This window comes from Lichenostomus cassidix, chromosome 2, assembly GCF_008360975.1.
Source record: "Lichenostomus cassidix isolate B80296 chromosome 2, HeHo_3.0, whole genome shotgun sequence".
Classification (NCBI taxonomy): Eukaryota; Metazoa; Chordata; class Aves; order Passeriformes; family Meliphagidae; genus Lichenostomus; species Lichenostomus cassidix.
The window spans coordinates 78,228,463-78,253,213 of record NC_139482.1 but is presented as its reverse complement, the minus strand read 5'-3'; the positions used below and the strand labels follow the sequence as shown (position 1 = coordinate 78,253,213).

At 39.6% G+C, this 24,751-nt stretch overlaps 1 protein-coding gene across 1 annotated transcript in view; it reads left to right on the top strand.

Moving 5' to 3' along the window:
- The window catches only part of TRIO (trio Rho guanine nucleotide exchange factor), a 245,667-nt gene that overhangs the window by 193,019 nt on the left and 27,897 nt on the right, over positions 1–24,751 (top strand). The window contains exons 35-37 of the mRNA XM_085052129.1: positions 17,469–17,761; positions 19,310–19,480; positions 24,392–24,487. Of these exons, the coding sequence (XP_084908255.1) occupies positions 17,469–17,761; positions 19,310–19,480; positions 24,392–24,487 (560 nt within the window). The remainder of the gene's footprint in view (positions 1–17,468; positions 17,762–19,309; positions 19,481–24,391; positions 24,488–24,751) is intronic.

The window sequence follows — 24,751 nt, the reverse complement described above, 5'->3', positions numbered from 1 at the left end:
CTTTGGCTGTTTATCTATCAAGTGAATGTAGCTTTATGTAGCTCCTTTCAAATCAGCGGATGATGTGTTCAGGGGAAGAAACCAAACATGTTTTTTACGTTTGCATAGCAAAAAAAAGTCACAAACATAATTTAATATTTATAGACAAATGCTTTTGTGGCATGCTAGGTGAAGAATGCCTGTACAAAAAATAAAATACATGCAGTTTCAGTTTACTGAACAGGAAGAAAGCTTAATGAAGTAGAAACATATCTTGCAGAGTATAAACTCAGAGGTGAAACTGATCTGAAATGTAGTTTAAACCAGGGCAAGATCTTAAATTAATTTATCAAATGGTGTGGATTTTCTGGTATTGTGGGGATTTGGTTGATTGATTGATTGATTATCACAAACAAGGCTCAAGAGAAGGTGAAGGTGAGGACAGAATCTGTTTTTTGTCAAGGAAAATTGTAAGTTCCAGGGAAAGCACTGCATGGTTTAGCTGACCAGAAAATGTCCGTCTTTTTTGTATTTATGCCTTTAGCTAAAGCATTAAAAAATATCTGTGCAGTGCAAAATAAAAAGAGGTGTTAGAGGTTCATTTTGTGCATTCTGGTTACTATAGAGCTTTGTAGGGGCACTAGACTGCATCTTTTCTGAAGGCTGAGAGTAAAAACTGCTGGTTTGCTGTATTTTTTAAGATCACCCTGAGCCTCAATTAGGGTAGTTACGGTAGAGTGTAATCTGCTGCATCTGGCTATTCCCACATGTGAATTTAAAGACTGGAACTGTGTTCAGTGAGTCAGAGGAGAGCATCCCCAGAAGAGAGGAGCTGCTCTGACGGCAGGCAGGGGTCTAAACCAGACTGAGAAGATAACAGCGACTTCCTCATTCTGATGGCATTGCCTGTAACATTATCCGGGTGAATATCTTCAGGAGAGGCTGCAACCCATCCCGGGCTGAGGGTGAGGAGGTTCTTTGGAAGCTGTGGGTATCGGAACAGCTGACTCCTCACCATGCCGAACAGGATTAAACAGATTGACACTCTGGGATCTCTTCACACAGTAAATCCTACCTGCTGCGGCAACGGGCAGCCGAGTGGCTGTAAATACTGGATCCTGGATTTAGGTACAAATATGCGCCGTACAGATACAATGGGCAGGGGGAGGCAGGTTGGTTGGTTGGTTGGTTAGTTGGGGGATGTTTTCAAATCACAGGAGTTTAGTAGGATGCTTTTTTTTCCCCCCTTCTCTCTTTTTCTCTTCTATCCCCTCCCTCTGATCTGACCCTAGCCAAAAAATGCAGAGTACTACAGAAAGGACCTGTATGGGAAAGGGAGCAGTTACGGAATTAATCTTCCCTGTAAACTACTGAGATGCTGTACAGTAAGCTCTTTCAGAAAAAGTTTGTTAGAGGCATGTGCGACTTTATGGGGTTTTTTTAGTTGAACTAGGGAAATGAGAAATGGTAACTCTTGCTCTGTGAAACATTATTAATGGTAGTATTTTGTTTTAAGAGGCTGGCAGAAATTTTCTTAGAGTGTTGCTGCTAAATCAAAGAAATCATAGATTATTCAGTACGTATCGCTTCTGTTAAATTGTTGTTGAGAAGTAATGCTTTTGAGGAAATAGAGCATGAAAAGAAAGGGTAGTTGGGAAATAATTCGGTCTGTGAAATTTATTTGGGGGCAGCATTGATTCTTAAATGTAATATGGAGGTAAGCCATGCTTTCAGTCTCTACTGGAGGAACACAGAGGTAAGGGTAAGGATGTTCATGTTAAACTTGCTTCTTGAAGGGTCTTCTCCCATTCCTTCTTTGTAATCTTTTAACAGGAAACAGTGTTTGTGTTTGGCATTTGATCTGTTGCTGCTTAACAAGTTTGTATGATACACATTAGAAAGTTGGAAATATCTCCAGAACAAAACAGTGCTAACCTTTAGGGTCTGGAGCTGATGCACCTGTTGGCATGCCTTCTCACATACCTATTGCTGTGTGCTGTGTGCTTATACTTAAGAAAAGCTGCAAAAGACGAGTTATAATCAGTATTATTTGATAATATCCAAACTGCAGTTACTGATGAGAGGAGAGGGAGGATGGTAGAAGGCTTGCAAACATGAAATCAAGGATGTAATGAGAACTAATCTTATCAGAGACCTCTGAAGATAGGGTCGCATGTCGGTGGGATGGTTGTATTTCTCAGTAGTTCCTCAAAAAGTACCGGGGCGTTGGATTTCCAGCCAGTGGGAGTTAATGTTAGCAGGCTGTCATCTCGGATCCAGCAATAGAGCTGTGTTCTCAGAAGGCTGCTCTGTAGCCCTCAGTGCTGCACCATCGCTTCCTTAAACAGCAATTTCCAGTTTTTAGAAGTAAACAAGTGCAGGTTTGCAGTATTTCTTGCAGGAAGGTGGGAGTGAAAGCAGTCAATTATAAATAGTAGTTGATAGGCAGAATGTTCTGCAGCAAAATATTTTACAGCAAGTCCCTACCCAGAGCTGTGGCTACCTAGTCTGCTGTAGGTCTGTTCGTGGCACAGCAGCAGTCTTCTCCCCTTTCTGTTGTTTTGCATTCTCCTGTCTTCACTGTAGCTCCTTTGCTTCATTTTTAAACTCTTGGTGTTGCAGTGGTTAGTTGACTTCCAAATAATTTTTACAAAACACATTTTATAAAGTGCTGGGTGTAGTCAGTTCCTATCAGCGAGATGCTTTCCGTTCTTACCATAAATTAAGATCATAGACACGTATGAAGTCTTGTTTGGCAAACATACATGGTTTCACAAGCATTCTTCATTGTTCCCTTTCTGTGTCTTAAAAACAGATGTCCATGCACACAGACCATGCTGTAAGGAGGCTTAATAGCCTTTCATAATAGGGGAGCAAAACTTACTTGCATACCTCAGTGTAACTGTAGCTATGCCATCTCTTGAACTGGAATAACTAAAAATTGTATCTATAGTATCATTGGACACTCCAAAGTTAAAACTGGCTGTGTGGGATTTAGGCTTCATATTCAGAATGTACTCAAGCACATTTTATTTGTAGAAGACTTTAACACTGCTTAAAAGGTTTTTTTAAGGAATTAAAAAGTTTGGTACCTTTTTCATTAAAATGTTCGAATATATGTACAATTAATAATTATGTATTCCAGCTTAATTAAATGATCTGAGTTTTTGCCCCACTTATGCATTAAGCCTGAAGGAAGGAAAACTCATTGAGATATAGGGAGAAAGAAAATAGGGCTTTGATTAATGAACTGGCAAGAAACTGCAGAAACTAATAAGTAAGTATTGTATTTTTGCCTTTATCTGACATCAGTTGGAGAAAGCAGTGGTGTTGGTAGGAGGAAACCAATTCTCATGGTAATTCCACCCATTTCTGTAACTTAAAAATGCTTTGCATATGAGACAAGAGAAACAAGATAAATATTAAAGTTGTTTATGGTTATCTGGCTGGAGAGAGTGTTGAGTAGTTTCAATCTGGAACTGAATATTGAAAATAACATATTTTTTTAGTTACCTTATGAGCTGGAAGAAACAATAGCGTGTATGTGTTTCAGTCCCTAAGTGGATCATGTGAGTCTGAATCTCACTTGGGAAATTTGAGTGGCAAATCTCATGGATAAAATCCAGGGAATAAATGTACAACCCCCAAATTTATCCTGAAGTTATTAACCATCTGGGAACTGGGTTTTGAAGGAGGAAAGGTGGTCGTAGGAGTAGAGAAAGAACAGAGAATTAGCTTTGAAGAAATATTTATTATATGACCAATAGATAGTTTGATTCACATACATGCTTTTAAACAATCTTTCTTTTTACCTCTTTCATATCATTTTATGGTATATCAAGCCTCAGAAATAATTCATCTGTAAAACAGGATGCTTTTACTGTAAAGTAATTGTTAGCAAATGGTGTCCAAGAGAGGATAAGAATCTCTGAGGACTGAACTCAGAGGATGCAGTGGGAGAGTCCAGTTATTACTAATGGGTTGGTGTAATTCTTGGCATAGATTCACATATACACTTTGAAAGTCTATTCTTTTAGAATACAGATGGAAGCTGTTAAATATGTGCTGTGTGTGCCTTTCCATCTCCACAAAGAGCGTGCAACAAAAATCCTCCTGAAACTGAGCTCATGTATCAGCTATACAGTTACACATGCAAAGGTGCTGCTTTCCTGACCTCTGCATCCTTACTCACTTGTTCTTGGCTTTTCCGAATCATTAGGCTGCAGGACTTGCAAGAGAGTTAGCTGAAGGTGCTGTTTCATGGTTAGTAAAAAATGAGCTATGTGTCAGGTACTGCTAGTTTATTTACCCTGTGCTTGCACATAGGATCCAGCTGCTTCTTGGTCAACACCAGCAATAACACAGGCAGCCAGACCTGCGAATAGATCCTGCAGAAAATGCTACACCATTACCTTCCTCCACCCCCAAAATCCGCCCTTAAAAAACCACAAACAGCAACAACAAAACACAACACCCCTCAAAAAAAAAGCCAAATTCAAAAAAAAATCAAAAGAACAAAACAACCCAAAGTTATGTTTGAGGTATAGGGGTTTATGCAAGAAAAACACTGATGTCTTTTCTTTTCATAATTGCCATCCCTGCTCATGAACCTGAAGATTTGAGACTCAGGTTTTTTTGCTCTGAGTGATCTGGTGAGATCCACCACTGTCTATATTTTCATCTGAACTACTCCTGATTTTTTCCCCAATAATTTGGATATATTGAACTGGACTTTTGAACTGGACTTTTCAGTCCGTTGAAAAAGTATTTTCTGTAGCTCTCAGGTAAGTTACCTGCTCAGTGAAATAAGCCAAGCCTGAGCAGCAGTGTGGATCAGTTGTGTGTATAGATTTAATGTTCCCCAGGCAGCCTAATCCTTAAAAGTCTGCTCCCTCCACTGCAGCACTTTCCACTCAGACTTTGTATAAGTAGTGTGTGAAAGCAGAGTAATTTTAAATGGTTCTTTTAGCCCCAGCTCCTTCTCAAACCAGCTACCCAGTTCTGAGTTTTAACTTTTTTTTTAAAAGATGTAAAAGGAAAACGTATGCTTTCCCAAAGGAAATGTAGTTAGTTTTATAATACAATCTTCATGTAATAAGGACATGTAACTCCATTTTTGTATTAAGAAGGAAATGTTTATTTATAAACATTTTTTGATTTTGCTAAGATGACTGTATTCCTGTGTATTGCTACTGAATCATATTCAGAATACTTAGTGATGAATTTCTAGATTTTGCTTCAAAAACATGATGGAACAATGAGCAGTCAACACAAAGAGACTTCAAATTTCCCAGAGAGAGACCAGAAGGAATATTGATAAAACTTTGAAAAGAAGGGTGGAGTTTGATTTCATTCCAGAAATGCATCTGTGTCTTTACCCCCTTGTCACCTCTCTCAGAGAATACCTGTATTTAAGTGTCTGATATATGGTTTTGTTTCATGGTCAAAAGTCTGTATTGAATGGATGGGCTTGAACTGAGCAAAGCAGAAATATTCCAACTTACATTTCAATTTAATTTCCCTCTTGCTGTGTAACAGCTCTCTTTTAAACAAATTACTTCAGTGAAGCAGCAGCATAAGAGTGGGCTATCGCCTTACATAATGGGAGTTTCCTCTAGGTGCTCATTGCAAGACTAGTAATGAACAATATGTTCATAATCTGCTTTTGAGCAGAGCTATGAGCAGCTGTAACAATCCATTGAATTCTCTCAACTGGGCTCATCTGACTCTCCCTTAGAGGAGGGGATGAGAGGAACAGAACTGAGGTGATATGAGAGTGTGTTCCATCCTGCTTTGAAAAGACAACATCAGTAACATTAACAACCCTCCCCCATAAAGGTTGATTTTCCTCACAGACAACACTTAATTATGCTTATTAAACCGCTTACCTGGGGTTTTTTTGTTTCCTTGCTTTTTAACATGGAACTGGACACCTCCAGTCAATCTGCTTGAATGAGTGGTTAAAAAAAGCACCACCCAACATACAAACTGTGTGGAGTTCACCCTAAGAAGAGCTTCATAGAGATCAGCTGTCTGGAGGCATTGTAGGCAATGCTGGGGACTTGATGAAAAAAATAAATGTTTTTTTCAATAGAAAAATGAATAGAAGTTAATTAAATTTCACCAGATAACATATTTGCCCCTAAATTTAGGCTTACAGTTGAGTCTGTAACTTAAAAAAGCAGTAATTATTGTTTTGTAGAAACTATTACAGGTTTCCTTCCCTTCCTCTGCTTTGTGTCTAATTAAAGCAAGTAATAAGAATTCTGGTTTTTTGCCTTTTAATTGCCTTTCAGAAGAAGGTGGGGGTTTTTTTTAACCTTTTTTTTCCCTTTTGTTTCCTATATCCAAACCAGTTTTGGACAGCTCTCCTATGATCTTATCGCATCACCTTCCTGTGGTCATTTAGGTAGTATTAGATGGATGGGAGCTGGGAAATGATGTGAAGAATTGGAATTTAGATGACTGGGTGGACAAGGCAGTTGACAACATCACCTTCCTCCTAATGCTTTATTGGGAAAATTCAAGGAAACAAAAACAATGGAAAAGTTGCATGACAAAGTGTAGCATTTTGTGTGTGCATGGTGTGGGCTTGATAATGCCAAAGAAAATTCAGCACTACGTATGTTATTCCTGAAGAGACTGTAATCAAGTTAACGAACGTGGCAATTATTCTATTTTTAGTATTCAGTGTATTTGAATTGCACACTGAGAAAAAATGTCACATTTTCCGTTAATTTATAGTTTTAAAATACTTGTTTTGAAATACTCTATACCAAAGAGTTATCTTTCCCCTTTTAACTCAGTCTATATTCAAAATTGATGAATATGTGGAGGAGTATCTTCCCCTTGCCTAATCCCTTAAAATACTTCATCCTGCAAAGGCATCTCTGCTGCAGACAGGCATTATGACTTTCAATAGCTCTCTGCTAGTCAACCTTGACAGTGAGTTTGTTTAAAAAAACCCTTGTATTTCCAATGTGACTGGCCTTTATAAAAATCACGTGTGCTCGCATTGTATTGCTCAGGTTACATTTCCATCTGAAGACAAAAAATATAAAACCAGTTCAGTTTCTAATCACTGTCATCTAAGTCTGCTCTTGATAATGTAGTTATTGAGGTGGGATTGCACTCAAGGAAGCTGTCTGTCATCACCTGCAGTCATCTCGTTACACAGTGGGGAGGCTGAAAGCAGTGGCATGGCCACAAGGGCTCCAGACAGCGTGTGCACCAAAAAGGTCAACATTTTACGATGCAAAGTAATGTTTGTACAATTAATTTCTATCACTAATATCAGTTAATTGGGTAAGGCGCAAACATCATTATACAATGAATCTCTATCACTAATATAATTAATTGGTTGAGGAGGAAACATAGTTTTTTATCTATAGGAATTTTAGAGGACCCATTTTTATCACTATTTTAGCCATTCCATCTTCGCTCCCAATTCCCTAAATTACTTTCTCAATGTATTTTTTGAGGGCTACAATAGCATAACATTTGGAAAGAGAAAATAACCAAAGTTATTGTAATAGCCCCAAAGCTAAACAGTATATTATTATTATTGAGCTTATGGCAGGGTTCCTAACTTGAGATTGATGTGTTTGTACAGCTGTTGCTAAAGCTGTGGCTCCAAACAATTGCTAGTTGTTCTAATGAGCTCTTCTGCTTTGAATCAAGAGGATGGGGGGAAAAGAAAAAAAGACTGTTAAAATTGCTGTTGAATTATAATGTGTATTTAGGTTAATGTGTAACTGCAGTAAGTGAACAGGAAACAAGTATTTTTTTAGTACAAGTAGTCTCATAACTTAGGGGTTTAAAATAAATGAAATTTGATAAAGTCATTCTTTCTTTAGATTCATTTGTTTTTGTAACTTAATATTAACACGGTGTGTCGTCTCTATAAACTTTACTAATACACTTGAAGGTATGCTTAGCAGTTATTAATAGTATCTACCCTTTGTGTTTTACAGTATGTTTATTGACTTATCATATATTCTTTCAGTTTTACTAGAGAATTTTTGGAGGTTTTCTCATGTGTTGGAATTTTTAAGGCATTTGGAGAGAAAATAAAATGCATCTACTTTCATTTTCTAGAGGTCGCACATTTGTAAATACGTGGCAGAAGTTATACTTGCTCAAATTTTTTCAAACTTACTGACAAAAGTACTTTTGGCTCGGCATTCATGAAGATTTTGTGTGGAATTAGTTTTTGCCTTCGTAATTGTGGGACTTGTCTGTATTGATTACATAAAGTGCTGAAAGCTAATTTCCACCCTATCCATGTGTACATTCTCAGTTTCAACAGTGCAGCAGAACTGTGTGTCTCACTATTTCCTTTTGAGATCAGGCTTGCTGAAACTTGCTTTTACAATATCTTAGCAGTATACAGCCTTTTTCTTGATGTAGTGGAGGGTGTTTTAAAATCTGCATAGGATAAATTCCTTCCATTGGGATGCTCTGCATTGCTGAGCTTTTGCACAGGGAAGCATGGCATGTGTTGCTTTAAATAACATCTGAGATCATGATTCTTCCTCATGCAGTTGATGCAGACTTGCTTCTCTCCCTCCCTTCCTCCACAGCTTTCTCTCCTTTCAGCAGAGCAGAGGGCTTGCTGAATGCATCTTTTTCCACCCCCTTTTGCTTGGCTGTTCTGTTATCCGTATTGATATGGACATTTTTGTTTCATATCTGTTCATAATCTTTCTCTTCTGGACCGATGCACAAAGCATATCAGATGAGCTGCTGTGCTGCTTCAGAGCTGTGCTTCTAGGACTGCAGTTTATTTTTATCCATTTCGGAGAGAAAATTTACTTTGCAGCAAAAATTAGAGTAGCAGATGATAAAACCCCTACAGCTCAGTAACAGATGAGCAGAATTAATTGCACAGTTGCCCCCGTTAAAATCTGAAACTGCTTATCACTGATCTTGTCAGGAGTGGTTCCCGTTCGTCGTGTATGACATACAGCTCTCTGCCACAGGCAGAGCCTCATGTTTGCTGCAGGCATCCCTCGGCATGGCCCTTGGGAGGTGGCTGCACGTGGTGAGCATGAGGCTGATGGATTGTCAGCAGTCAGCAAAACTCTGTGTCTTAAGTGACAGTGCTGCCTACAAGGCCCTGGTCCAAAGTTTCTGCCTTCCTTCCTTTCCGTTCTTTACCTCAGATGTCACCTCTCCGCACTGCCTCGCTGGTTTGTTTGGTCCAAGGCAGGGAGTGCTGTGCCATGGAGCTGCTGGAAGGGAGCAAGTGCTGCCAGCTCCCACTGCTTCCGTGGCTGTCTTGTACTCTCCACAGCTTCCCGTGCTGAGATCTTCAGCTCACCAGCAGAGCAGTGCTGGGGAGCAGGAGAGAGCTAAGGGCTGCACGCAGCTCCTCTCAGCTCAGGTGCTGAGGAGGCTGCAGCCCTGGGCATGGAACAGTCCTTCTGCTGCATCCCTTCTGGGAGGAGCAGTGGTTGGGCCTTGCATTCATCTGATCTTCTTCTTTGGTCATCCTGTAGTACTTGGAAATAGACCTGATCCTAGGCACCTAGCTAAAATAGCATATACAAACAGTTTTAAAATATGTGTGTCTCAAAAATGCCCATGTTTTGAAAAAGGAGTAATGTAGTTGAATCTTTGTGGAACTTTGAGAAATTTGATCTTAAAAGCGACTTTATTTCAAGCAAAATAGGGAATATACATTAGTACTATGGGAAAACCTGCTAGCTAATATAGGAAAGCAGTATTTCTCTAATTCTCTTTCACTATTTGCCTTGAAGTACTTTCTCAACTATTAAATGAAAGAAGGTTGTCACCTTAATGTTGTTACATCATGTGGTAGGTGTCAGGCCCTGTGAGGGACTTGTTAGTATGTAACTTAAATCTATCACTGAAAAACTTGCCTATTTCAGGTCTGCAGAGCAAATAATCTTACGTCCTCTGTCACAGTGATGTAAATGATATCATGCAAGGGGAGGCACAGGGAGAGCTGAAGAGATAAGGAACTGTGTGGTAGCCCCAGTTGGCTCAAGGGAACCTCACTGGAGGTTGTGCATGAAAAGGAGAAAACTTTGCCTGAAAATTAGAACGTGTTTCTGTTCATTAGCTCTTACATAAAAGCATGCATAAAAGGGCCTGTGCCGTTAGTGGTTAGGGGAAATGCACCCTCCCTTCCAGTGGGAGACAGTCATATTAAAATAATCAGGCTACTTGCTTTGATCTGTTAAGAGGACGTCTCAGTTCACTGACATAGAGTGAGGACTTCACTGAGAAACAGTGCTAAGTTACATAAATTTGTCCTTGGCATGTCCTGCCAGGCACATGGATGTAGCTGTCTTTAAATCTGAACAAACAGGTGGCCGAAAGAACAGAGCTGAAATCCAGGCACCACCTATTAAAATATAAGCAGCGTACAGGGAAGCTGAGATTTCAGCTATTAAAAGCTTGTGGTTTTCACAAACTGTGAAACTAAACTTCAGCACTAAGTCTTAATACTTCCTACTTGAGACACAAAATGCATTCCTCTCCAGAAACAGGAGAGAATAACAGTTTACTGCAAAGAATGAAATGTCCCACGAAGTCCAGTCTCCCTTTCTGTGGTGCTGCCTTGTGCATGTAGCAGAATACAAGATTTAGATTTGAGGTTTTATATCCCTGTTGTATGAATTCCAGGAAGCACAAACAGAACTACTTTTGTTAACGTGTGAAGAGATTTTTTTCTGGCACAATATCATGCCTTCTTCCTGCTTAAAAGCCCCAAAAAACAAAACCACAAGTGTGGATGCAAAGTTGTCCAGCAGTTTAAAGAGGAGGGCTTTTTCCTATCTGAATACTGATGGTGTTTAGCACATAGATAGCTGTTGTATTTGCAGCTCTCTCTGTGTACACTCTATAAAGCATGTGAAACTAGTTAAAAGCTTAAATGTAAAACCTTGGTTTACAAAAATTTAGTTTCAAATCTATGGGGTAGGAAGGCAGGAGAAGATATTAAGAAAAAAGTAATTATAACAATAATGTAAGTGCATTAAACCTTTCAGACTTAAGTTTGCCACTAATTTTTTAATTCAAATGAACAGTGTATTCTCTCTGCACTTACTCAGAGTTTTTCTTCATTCCTTTCTCTAGTGCAGTTGCAAATATGTCTGTTGAATGACTTTTCTCACTATTAGATAGGCCTTTGGAAGTCATCAAGATGATCGTCTTGGGGGCAGGTTGGGATTTTTTTTTTTAATTGCTTTTTGGGCAGTTTAGTATTTCATTAAGAGAAGCTGAAGACTATCTGGCCTCAAGCTTAGAATTCCAGTCTATCTGATGTTAACAAAATCGACTTTTGATGACATGGAAGACTTAATTATTGCATATATATGAATCTAAGTGCTCTGGACTAGTGGCTGTATCAGTCAATATTAATACAGTTAATTTTATCAGGCAAGATGTGCTAAGGAGTTAAACTCTTTGTCTGTTCACTTACTGAAAATATTACAACTTGTATTTTGGCATAGTGTATAACTTGAAAGAAATGACAAGAAAGGTTTGCTGACCAGAGATTAAGGCCCCAGACACAAATGTGATTGAGGGGTTTTCTTTTGTGTATTGAGTACTAGCTTCCTGCATTTTTTTATCTTTTAAATCACAATTCATTTGTTTAAGAAACTAGTTTTATCAACATTATATCACTCTACCTCACAAGTGAAATTTTGGTGGAAATGTCCCATTTGCAAGCCTGATAATGCTTAAGCTGTATTGTCTTCAATTGGTAACTACTATTACGATGGCTTTCTAAAAGCTGAAACATATCTAGTGCCTTTTGATGTACATTCCAGTACTGGTTTACAAAAAATAGGCAGCCAGGATATTTCAAAGAGGATGGATACTCAGCAGGAGAGAAATGGAATTCCTGATGCATACAAAATTATCTGAGTGGTCTTGTACATGGCAGATTGGTAAACCTCTTACCTCAAAAGCAGTTCTCAGGCAGAAAATGTGTGTGTGTGTCCATGACTAAAATGATCCTTGCACTCTTTTTTTCATGCCTTCCCCATCTCATCTAATAACAAGTGATCACTGTGTATGCAGGTGGGCTTTTATGAACTCTTGTCATTAGATGCTGGTCAACTCCGCCTTGCATATTAAACCTGAAAGTGCCTCACTGTAGGTTGTGCTTTCTGGTTTGAACCAACAAACAGCCCTTTTCCCCAAATACTCATAATGTACCTGGAACAGATATTATTGATCAGCTGGTTAATTTCTCCTGGTGAGTTTTCTTGGGCTTTTTTTGGTTGATTGGTTGGTGGTTTGTTGGTTGGTTGAGTTTTTGTTCCCTAAAGTCCATGGATGGCCACCTGCAGTGGCAGAGTGACATGCCAGTCAGGGTTACTAAGTTTGCTTTCTCTGTTTTTCAGTCTTTGCCCCATTGCTGTTTCACAGTCCAGAGACTGTGAAATGTTCTTATATTTTGTTTTGGAGCATTTTGTGTTTAGAGGTGCAGAGCAAGCATAAAACAGATTCAGTTTGATACCCTAGGTAAAAGATCTAGGGTTTCTGTGGCCCCTTGCAATAAAATTTGAAAAACAGCAATATGGAAATAGTTAATATGAAGCAGAGTCTTTCAAGTCATCAACTAGCTTAACATGGCTGATTTATTTTTTAGGGAAAAATCCAGTTTATTAATCACAGATGTGCATGTTTCTAGTGTTAAGAAAGCTGGGACTAGAATGAGAATTCCCATTTCCCTTCCAGTTTCAAAAATCTGCCTGTTTGTTGAAGGTAACTTTATCTTCTAGTTTGAGGGGGTCAGAACCCATGCTGCCTGCCCTTTAGCTTCAAAAATATATTTATGGACTCTGAGTGAACTCTCTGACCTCACCACCAGAGCAACATATGTGGTTTTTATTTTCAGGGAAATGGCAGTTACATGCCTCCTTTTCTTACTGTGGCTATGAATTATAAAACAAAGCCCATCCGTTAGGTTTTTTAAAGTACTTTCTTGAATTGCAAAACTTTCTCTACTTGAAAAGTAGTGATTTTATTAAGCTTGATGGTTTCTTGTTGGATTGGTGTTGCTGTGTGTGATCGCTATATGTTTGTTGGATTTTTCTTCTCTCCAAGATGTCCATCTGTTTCATTTATCTTTCTCTAAAAGGGAATCTGATTCTCACTAGAAAGTTTACTGTACTTGAAACACATTTGGGGTTAGCATACCCAAAATTTATTCCATCTGTTTTGGTTTTAAAGTTCCATGTTGTTCTCAGTTTAATTTTGAATACTCCTTTTTTCCTCCTAGCGTATCTTAGTAATAAAATATTCTTGAGCAACCCTAGAAAAACAATTTTCTATGTAGTGATAAAGGAAACAAAGTTGATTTAGTGTAAACAATCCCAAGCATGGTAATCAATCAAACCAAGTCTGTATCCCTAATTGTATAGATAGAAGTAGTATATAGTGATGGGACAGGGAGAAATATGACACTCCCATGGGGCTCTTCTCATAGTGAAGGTGAAAAGTCTTTCTGTGCTCTTGAAAATGCCTGTATTGGATATTGATATTCCCTAATGCTTGGACCTGGCAATGCCTCTAGATAAATCTATGAACATGGGCATCTAGGTTTTCTAGATGACCGTGCTTTAGTATTGATACTGGGGTCCTGAGAAAGCAGATGGAAGTAAGTAACTGGAAAATCTGGATGCCTGTCAGCTGGGATGGGAAGGGAAAATAGACGGTAAAGGGTCTCACTGGGAAAATACTGGCATGGAATATTTCTAGTGAGTGTTAACTCAGCTATGAGACTTAAGAGATGTTTTCTGCAAATTTAAAGAGGGGCAAAAAGTTGGATCTGATCTCTGAAGAGGCCTAGTGGGTAGGTATTCTCTTCAGGTTAACACTGGTGCTTTTAAATCTCTCTATATTTTAATGCGCTTTGTAATAAAATTTGGTGTTTAGGCTGGTAGAGTTATAGCAATGACGTATTTTTATTTATTGTAAGAGGAGTTGTTATCAATGCATGCAAGTATCTTAAGGGCAGGTTTAAGGAGGATGGGGCCAGGCTCTTCCATGTCCAGTGACAGGGCAGGGGGCAGTGAGTACAAACTGAAACATAGGAAGGTCCATCTGAATATGAGGAAGAGCTGCTTTACTGTGAGGATGGCAGAGCACTGAAACAGTCTGCCCAGAAAGGTTGTGGAGTCTCCTTCTCAAGAAATATTTAAAACCTGCCTGGATGCAAGCCTGTGTACCTTGCAGTGGGCATGGTCTAGTTCCATAGACCCCCAGCCTTTGTGATTTTCCTTCTGTCCCAGCGATTTCAAGCTTTAAAAAACAAAGTGGAACAGTGCCATCATTTTGGTGTACTACTTACATTATGTCCATTTTTGTGATTCCCTGAAGCCCTAATAATACTTCAGTAAGTGTTTCTTATTAAGTCATGCAGAAGAGAAGATAAGCAGCAGTTACATGCTGCATGCCAAATGAAAACTAATGTTGTGTGGGAGGATATGGCTAAAGTATGTGCTGCGGAACATGTCTGGCTTACATTGTTTTGTCTCTTAGATCCTCTCTGCTTGAGCAGAGTGCATGTATTTCTTCGTGCTCTCTTCCCTCCTCCTGCCCACAAACTCTTGGCTGACTTGGGTTAAGAGTAGGAGTGGTACAACAAAAGTGCAGTCAGAGAAAAATACTTGTCTTCCAGTTTCAGGGCCTCTGTCCTGTACTGCTTGGTTTTACAAGAAATTTGGTAGTTGCTAAGTGTAGATTGTCAAAAGGATGTATGAAAATTTGAGGAGGTGGAACACCTTTATAAAAAGAAGTAGGGGTTTATTGACTGCAGGCATGTTACATGCTTAGGAATAGGCATGTTTATGTAAAAGTCAATCTTATGCAATCAGTTACTGTACCACCATGCTGCTTTTTTGTTAGAAAGGAGTAATTTTAAAAGAAAGAAATGCAACAGATATTAAAATACAAAGTAGCACATGGTGAACTTCTGCAAAGGCTTAATCTTTTCTTCTTATGTAAACAAGTTCTCTATTTTATTTGTATGGAAGGAGCCTTGTATGAACCGTTACTGAGAGAAAAAATATATACAAATGAAAGAAAAACTTGGCTGAGTGGTTATAACATCTTCAAGCTTGGGAGTCTTGAAAACAAGGCATTTAGTTTATGCTTTAAGAAACTTATTTACAAGAACGCCACCACTGTTTTCTCATCTTCTGTATTCTGCTAGCAGACTAGCAGAAGGTTATTTATTGAAATACCCATCAGCTGATGTTTGCTATGGTTTCTGAAACAAGGCATCTGATAAAAATTAAAATGTGCGATACAGGAAAGGTAAAGATAAGTTTGGTGAAAGAGAAGTTAACGAAATTCTTACAGAGGTTTAAGATGAGATTGTTTGGATTCCTGTGGAGAGCTTGCAGATGGTTGCGAGTTTTGTCTGGAATTTTTTTAATAAGCAGACCACTTTTTTTTTTTTAATAAAGTCAAAACTCTGTCATGATGTGGATGCTGATGGCTAATAGGCTTGCTTTTCTTGCATATGTGCTGAGAACCCTTAAGCAGTAATCCAGGGGCCTTGAGGGATACTCAGATTGCAAGTTGAAAACCATTGTTACAGATAATTAATTTCTTCCTTATGCTTTCCATTTCAGCAAGAAAATTATGTGGGAGTTCTGTAGCACTGTTCTCTCAAGGTTTAGAGACAAAGACAACTAGTGTTGGTTGCTCTGGATCTGCTTTTTTGCTAGTACCCATTACTTAAAACCTTGAAGCCAGGTTAATGGCATGATGTGACCATGTGCACAAAACCTACAGCTGTTGCTGGAAGATAATTCTGCAATGTGACTTGGTTTAAAGAGTTAGCAGCTAGCTTGCTAGACTTAAAGTATGCATTATAAAGTTGGTTTATCTTCGGCTTTGTGGAAACATGATGAAAGTGGTGGTTAACAGCAATTATTATGTATGGGTTCCTACAATATAAGCTACAAATGTTCTTGGCATCAGAGCTGATGTATCTTACTGGTGACATGCCATAGGCTTTATTGGAATAGAGAAATCTTTTCATAAACAACCTGATAGATTGTATTTTGGATTCCAAGAAAGGGGTGTCCTTTGTGAAACAGCTTGAATAGGGAAGGAAAAATAAAAAGTCCTGACTTCTTATATATCCACATTTTATGTCTTTCCCCATCTTCATTAAAAACCATCATTTATACTTAGTGCTCTGTGAAAATGGAGCAGCCTCACATACTTACGTGTGGATCCAAGCATTTGGATGTTTATGATTAGGTGTATTGCTACATCAATGTGACCATATTATTCCACAAAATACAAACTATCTCTGGTAAGACTGGCAATACACCTCTTAGGGAAAAGCTGCCAGAAGAAGTGACCTGAACATCTGTGTCAAGCTTCAAGAAGGAACACAAGCACTGCATTTAACTCCCAGCAGTAGAAACTTTCAACAAAACATTATTTATGTCATCCTTATGTAAACTATCTGTCTGCAGAAGTGCACACACAGGGGAAAAAAACCCTATATTTGACAACCTAGGAGAGTCTTGCTAATACCCCAGTGGTAGATTATATTTATAGGAGTGGTGTTATAAGAATGTTTCCAGTGCCTCCCCCCCTTGCCCTCCCCCAAAAAGTATATTTTTGGGGAAAAAATAATTGCTGGGGGAAACAGCATTGTGCTGCATGGGGAAAAAAAGAAATCTAGGCTCACAATAGCTAACCAGCGGGTGCTCATCATAAGCATACAGTCCTGTTCAAGTGACAGGAACCTTGGTGGGAAAGTGTTTTTTACCTCGTGCATACATAACTATGGCTTGAGAAAAGTGTATCCTTTGTTTCATTACAGAACTTCAAGCGTGTCATGCTGAGAACTACTGCTGATCCTGAGATTTCAGCAAGTGGGCTTTTAAACATTGCTTTGTGCCTTTTTAAAAAACAAACAAAAAAAATCCAAAACCCTGAGAAAATTTAAGTAAAAGGCAGACATTTAACTGTCTTCTGGTTTCTTCTTCCCTCTGTCTCAAGGGTAGGGGAAATATATAAATAATGAAAGTAATTGGAGCATTTGTAATTAAATTTGGTGTTTGAAAAATGGTTTGCTTATCTCATTGAGGCAATTATTGTTACCCTTCATGTCTTTGCTCAAAGCAGTAAACATTAAAAGATAAAACAGGCGTCTCTTTCCGTAAAGTTACGTGACAGATGGAAAGTATAATTCACTATCAAATAAGTGTCAGCAGTGGGAAGTATAAATTATAGTTGAGGCAGGAACAAATTAATGAATCTAATGAAATTAATGACTGTTCTAAGCACATCAATGCTGCTTGTGCAGCATCAAGACTGATAGTTGCAGTGTCATTAAAGGCCAGGTTACTTCAAAATAATCTCATTGATTTGTCCATAAATTCAATTCGATATCCATGATTACATACATCCATTTGCCTTGTTTCTGACTTGCTGGTGCTTCAGCTTTAAGATGCTCCCCTTGTTCTTTTTTCCAGACTCCCTTTCGGTCTCCAGCAACGATGCCAGTCCTCCAGCTTCTGTAACATCGCTTCAGCCCCACATGATCGGTGCTCAGAGCTCCCCGGGCCCCAAGCGCCCTGGCAACACCTTGAGGAAATGGCTCACCAGCCCTGTGAGGCGCCTTAGCAGTGGGAAAGCAGATGGGCATGTCAAAAAGCTGGCCCACAAGCATAAGAAAAGCAGAGAGGTTCGTAAAAGTGCTGATGCAGGCTCTCAGAAGGACTCCGATGACAGTGCAGCGACCCCGCAAGATGAAACTGTTGAAGAGGTGAGTGCTTGGGGCAGCTTCCCCAGACTTGTTTGTATATTTTTCCAGGACCTGCATGTTGTCAGGTGAAGGTTGTCTCCAAAACTGACTGTCCAGCAGTGGAGCAAAGTGGTATGTGCCCTGTGCTTCCCCTTGACTGCTGTACTCTCTGTAAGTACAGTGCCAGGGACAGTTTGTGCTCTCTGCTTTGAGAGTCTGTATAATTGAAAAAAAGGGAGAGTAAAAAGTTGTCCCTTGGCTTTACTCTCTTAAGCTAATTAGAAAAATGGTTTTGTGAATAAAGGTGCTTCAAGGTCTGGGAATAATCAGGTCATTTTGTATTCCCTTTGCTTTTCTTGTTGATGGATCAGGGAAAGTGTAGGGAGAGCTGCTTAACTGCTTAAATCCCTAATTTCACCTTACATAAGAGTTAGAGCACAGAAAAATTACTGGCCCTTTAATGCAGGCCAGTCACCAGCACGGCAGTTTTCATCAGAGAGAAGGAAATGGTGAGCTCTTCCAAATTTTGTCACCAAGGACATCTACTGAGGGCTTCCCTTCTTCCCACAAACATGTGCCTCTCCTTCAAATCCTGGAACTCATGTGTGAACAAAGCTGGCCTCCAGTTAGGTGCCAAATTCTCTGGTGTTACAAACCTGTGGTTCAGGCTGAAATGAATGTCATGCTGCTGCTTCCAAAGGCACAGCTGGGTGCATGCTATTCCCTTTTATCTGATTGACTGTGGCTATTGGTTTTGGTATGTACTGTACAGAAAAGCGGTCTCAGTTGCCCAGTTTTTTATTTATTGCTTCCTCCCAACATACTTTTCTGCAAGCTTGGAACATTAGTGAAGTTACACAGTAAGTGTAGGGAAAGGAAAGACTAAAGACTTGGCAGCATGATGAATTGAGAGATGTTGTTTGGGAATGAATACTGGCCTCTGACCTTGAATGTCAGGCTACAGAAAGAGACCCTCTGTGCTGCAGCTGTAGCATTGTTTTGGAAGTACCTGTTACTCTGCAGTTCTGTGAGTGAAAGGAAAAATCTAGGGCCAGTGCTTTAAAGTCAGGAAAAAACAATAACCATTTATGCTGTCTTCCTGTAAAGATAAATTATCTTGTGAGATCAGTACATTAAACTTTGGGTACTTGAAATCATAGTTTCTTGTAGGGGACAGAAATGGTAACTGACAAAATACTTCATGTTGATAGGAGTTTTTTCATGTCCTCTAGAAGTCTTGCTGTGATACATAGAAAGATACAGATTTCAGAGAGATAAAGATTTCTCTTTTAGAACTGAAGTTGGAAAGCAAGCATGGCTTTGATACTTTCCTATAGTAAATTTCAGCTGAATGTCTCTTTCTTAGTATTTGAATTCTTTTGCTTTTACCAAATATTGAAAACTGTCTTTGGCATCTGCATTTTCCCCCTCTGTTAAGGAGCAGTTGTAGGAACATCTTAACTTGTTGGGAGAGGGCTGAAACTACAGAACAGACTTAAAACGAGCATGTGATAACAAGCTTCATGCTGTTGAGATAACAGAGCTTGAACATCTTGATGTTATTTACAGAGAGGTCGGAACGAGGGGCTGAGCAGTGGCACACTCTCCAAGTCATCCTCTTCAGGCATGCAGAGCTGCGGGGAGGAGGAAGGCGAAGAGGGAGCAGATGCTGTGCCGCTTCCTCCTCCGATGGCAATTCAGCAACACAGCCTTCTCCAGCCCGACTCGCAGGATGACAAGGTAGGAGCACGAAGTGGGAGAGGCTTCCATGTTGAGATAACCTTTGTTTGCACAGATGTTTCTTCTGCTTCCAGAGGTCTCCAAAATGTACATAATACAGCTTCATGGTAGACAGAAGTAATCACTTTAGACAACATTAAAAGGGTGTTCTGTGAAAAGAGCATGAATTAGACGCTTCTCTATTTTAAAAGCAGAAGTGTAGAAATTTTTCTGCTATCACTTTAAATGTGGAAGTGGTCCACTTCATATCATTCTCACGGGATGATTTACATCTCTTTGACTGATGACATATTTAATGATATGAATCTAATTGTTTTATAATCATACCTTTTGTTATTCTTAGTTTTTTCTTTCGTTGGGGGGAGCAGGGGAGGAGGGGGGATGCCTAAGAGAAAGGAATTGCCAAATAAGGGTAATAGTTCTCATTTAACTCCAGCCAGCAACAGAGCCCCACACAGTCACTGTTCCACTGTCCCTCTGAGAATCAGAAGGGAAAGACTGAAAACACTCTTGGGTTGAAATAGTTTAATAGGTAAAGCAAAAGCTTTGCACACAAGCAAGGCAAAACAAGGAGTTCATTCACCATTTCCCATAGACAGGCAGGTGTTCCGCCATCCCCAGGAGAGCATCACGTGTAGTGGCGACTTGGGAAGAAAACACCATCGTTCCAAACATCCCCACCTTCCTTTTTCTTCCCCCCAGCCTTTTATGCTGAGGATGATGCCTTATGCTCTGGAATATCCCTTTGGTCAGTCTGGGTCAGCTGTCCTGACTGTGTCCCCTCCCAGCTCTTTGGGCCCCCCATTCTCATCCCTGGTAGGATGGGGTTAGTAACAAAAAAGGCCTTGGTGTTGTGTGAGCTCTGCTCAGCAATAGTTAAAACATTCTGAGTTATCAACACTGTTTCCAGCACAAATCCAAAACATGGCCCCATACCAGCTACTGTGAAGAAATTTAACTCTATCCCAGCCAAAACCAGCACATAATCCATCTGGTTTTTGCAAACAAAGATGCATTAAAATTGAGGGTAAAAATTTTGCACCGGTAATGGAGCTTTGGTTGTAGGTAGTAATTGCATGAAGAAAATCTTACTTGCATATGATCTGGTTTTCTTTAATGTTACGATGTTCATACAATGAGAGGGTTTATTTAAACTTAGAGCCTGGATCAGACATTTAGGGGACAAGTATCAGGTCTGGAGATAGAGGGGTTTAGAATGGAAATAATGTGGACTTGTGCAGCAAATATGCACATTATTTTTTTCTTGCCATTTTGTTCTTTAAAATTTTTAACCTTTGTAATCTACACTCTGAATAGTGAATTTTGTGACTGCTTGTTCTCTGTTCTCAGTGGTGCAGATGCTATTCATAACTATAGTGGATCTTATTTATTTTTGCTTTTTTTTTTTTCCTTTTAAAAACACTGCCTTTCAGTGGGAATCTCACTCATCCCTGAAGATGTTGATTGTAGGATCAAAATGGCTGGTTCTTATGCTCTCTGTGTTTTCAATTCCTACATGTTTCTTCAGCTGACAAAATGCAATATACAAGTTGAAGAGTTAATATATTGGGAAATATTCCTGAAACAAAACAAGAAAAAATAAGCCAGCCTTTAGACCTGAGAGAATGTTTTCTTGGTGGAATAATCTCAGCTTTAGATTTAGAAATAAGATTAAAATAATGGTGATGAAAATATGTTTAAGCTCCTGCTGATGAGCTGCCGTATTTGCGTGTTCCTTCGGTGACAGAAAAGCTATTGATAAACAAATACTATAAAAAGTTGTCCAGAGAAAAATTAATTCCATTATATACTTCTTTACATAGCAAGAACAGTTATGTGAAGGGATGTGCTTGTAAGGTAGTATCTGCTTACTTGTGTATTTCTGGTGCAAAGTCAGACCCTTTCCACTGTAGAGTAGAATAGTTTTGAGTAGCTTTCCATCTCCAGTAAATTTTATTTTCACTTCTGCTGCGGTTTAACCCCAGCCAGCCACCAAGTACCACCCAGATGCTTGCTTACTCCCCCACCAGTGAGATCAGGGAGAGAATGGGTCAAGTGAAAAATAAAAAAATTGCAGATTGAGATAAAGCAAAAAGCATGCACACAAGTAAAGCAAAACAAGGAATTAATTCACCGCTTCCCATAGGCAGGCGGGTGTTCAGCCATCTCCAGGAGAGCAGGGCCCCATCGTGTGTAACAGTGACTTGGGAAGACAAACGCCATCACTCCAAATGTCCCTCCCTTCCTCCTCCTTTCCTCCTCTTTATATCTGTGCATGATGTCACATGGTCTGGAATATCCCTGTGGTCAGTTTGGGTCACCTGTCCTGGCTGTGTCTCCTCCCAGCCTCCCAAGCACCCCCAACATCCTCACCAGCAGGGCAGTACAAAAAGCAGAAAAGGCCTTGGCTCTGTGTGAGCCCTGCTCAGCAGCAACAAAAGCATCTCTACATTATCAACACTTTTTTTAGCACAAATCCAAAACTCTGCCCCATACCAGCCACTGTGAAGAAAATTAGCTCTACCCCAGCCAAAACCAGCACATCTTCTTAAGAGGTTAACATGCACCCACTTCAGTAAAAACATGTTGGGACAGTTTTTAGAGTAGCTGAAACTACATTTAGAGAAGACTTCAGAGAAGTTAAAATTTAGTTAAGTTAATATTATACCATAATTTTTCAAAGCATATAAATAGTGATTCTTCTGTGATGTGTTGTTACTGTGCAATATTTGTCCTGCATGGTGGGAGGCAAAAGGTCCCCTCATGGGACATCCTGGGAAGTTGTGTATGCCTCCCTGAAGTCCACACACCACCAACTTCTAGCACCTAAAGTAAATGCTTTATTGGAACACAGAAGTGAGATGCCAGAGCAAAGTTTTACCCAGGAGAAGGTAGTTGGCTCTATTTGATAGAGTTACTGATTACTAAAAGGCTTGCAAACAAGTTCCCGGTTGTCTGCCTTCTGGGTGGAGTCCTCCTTCACATTCCTGCCATGCTGGGTGGTTTCTTGGGTTGTTCAGCCACTCTGGATCCCAAGGAATGTCTCCTCCTTTCTGTGACCTCAGAAACTTGGCGTTTGTTGTGCCTCCCTGCAAGCATTTCTTCTTCTCCAGAGCTCCTGCTCAGTGCTGGAAGCTCCCTGTTTGCTGATTTCTCCTTCACTTCCCAACCCACTGTGGGCCCTTAGCAGCATCTCAGCATGAGCTTAGCTGATTGCTCCAGCTTTCCATTCTTTTCTGGGAGAGGGATGTATTCTGCTCCCACAGTACCTCATCACGAAAGTCAGCAAGCAGATTTATCTATGCAGGTCCTTCTTTTTCAGATAATATTTGTATAACCACAGGAGCTGGAAATAACAGTTCTGAAGTTTTACGTCACATCCCATGTACCCCAGCAGAGCAATAAAAGAAACCATAACCAGAATCTGAATCCAGCACTGACAGTGTTTTGTAAGACTAAGCTGAGCTCTGCATCCCAAATGAAAACCCAGCTTTGGAAAACCTGGTCAGCACTCAGATGACAGGAGCATGTAAATTGCCTAAAAGACAGGCCACCAGTGGGATTGCTCAGTTTTTAGTGTGCATGCAAACATCATGTGCTAGGCCATACTGATTTGTCTAATAGCACTAAATAACACAACCATTTTGCCCCCTAAGAGCTCATCTGCACACTATATGCATTCTTCCATTCAGCAGAATCGTTGCGCTCATCATGGATTTGCATTTGGTGGCAGTTTACAAGTTGTTTGCATTTAATTTTTGGATAAGCAGTATTAAAGTTTCAAGATCAGTTGTGTTAATATGAAACTAATTATTTTTGCTTTTTGTTTTCTCTTTTTGTAAACTCTGATGCAGCATTATGTTGACTTGTGTTCTGTCTCTGCTTTGGCTCAGTTCCCATATCTTTCTGTTTAAAGTGATCTGTATTTCCTTTGCTTACCCAGCCCCTGTTTTCCTTTCCAAATAAGGCAAATACAAGGCAAACTACCTAAAATCTGTATATTCTTTTTTTTTTTAATTTCCTTATGGGGAGTCTTGCTACACCCATGCTTGGTTTGAGCTGAACCTCTTGTGTTGAGTCATTATTTGTGCTGTTTCTTCGTCCGGTTTGTTGGAAACGTTTGCAGGACAGCTTGCCCTGTGCTGCATGATTTTCACTGTGCTGTTCGTAATATGAAGTATGGTTCATATTACACCCTGTTTCCACTTTCCAGTTACTAAATGATAAATGTAATATGCAAACAACTCTGTTTGCAAATTACTGAGGCTGAATTTAATGGCCTTCTCCCAGAATCCTTTACTGTGAACACCTTTTACCTTCAGTTGTATCTATAAACTGGCATTTTATAGCTTATGAGGCCAGAGATCTTCTGTGCTCTACACATACCATTGGGAAAAATGGATGGCACAAGGAATGGTGAGCTCAATTTCCCATCTGAATCTGGGCAATATACCCCAGCTCCTTTAGAAAAGTAAATGTCCCTGAGTTACTGGTGTATTTTTTCTTATCATATTAATGCTTCCTCCTTTATTTCAAGTCTTCTTGACTTCTCTTACTGTTCTGCAGTTGTTGCTTTGTTAAAGCAGCACTGAAATAGGTTAACTAACTGTTGTGCACTGGTCAGCTCAGGCAAATTTCATGGCTATTTGTCAGGAGTTATCAGCAATTATATTTCCTCAACTTCTATTGCATGTAGGAATAGGAATTTTTATCCCAGCATTTAACTTCTGTGGGGTTTACTTGAAATTTCCAACTCCAGTTGCTCAAGTTGGAAGGGATGAACTTAGTGTTATATGACACTGACAGTAACTGTCAGGTACCTGTCTGACAGAGAGGTGAAGGGAATCTCTTGATCCTTGAGCAAGTACTGGGCTAACTCTGGGGTTCTCCTTCCTTTTTGTCATTGCACAGACATCTTCTCGGTTATTGGTGCGGCCGACCAGCTCTGAGACACCCAGTGCTGCAGAACTCGTCAGTGCAATTGAAGAGCTCGTCAAAAGTAAAATGGTGAGACTGACCAGCCAGGTCCATGTGTCTAAAGGAGCTATGTCTGCAAGTCCCAGCTTGCTATTCAAAGGAAACCTGTATGTTTTACATTGACTCCTAAAATTGGCTGTCTATTTCAAAAGTCACTTTCTGGGTTGATGTATGGGGTCGTTTTGTACAGACTCTTTTGGAAAAGCATTTACTGAATAGGTAAATGGCTGTGTAGAGCAGCAAAAATTAATAAATAAGAGGAGAGAGGAGATGGTAGAAAATCTACTAGGTAAT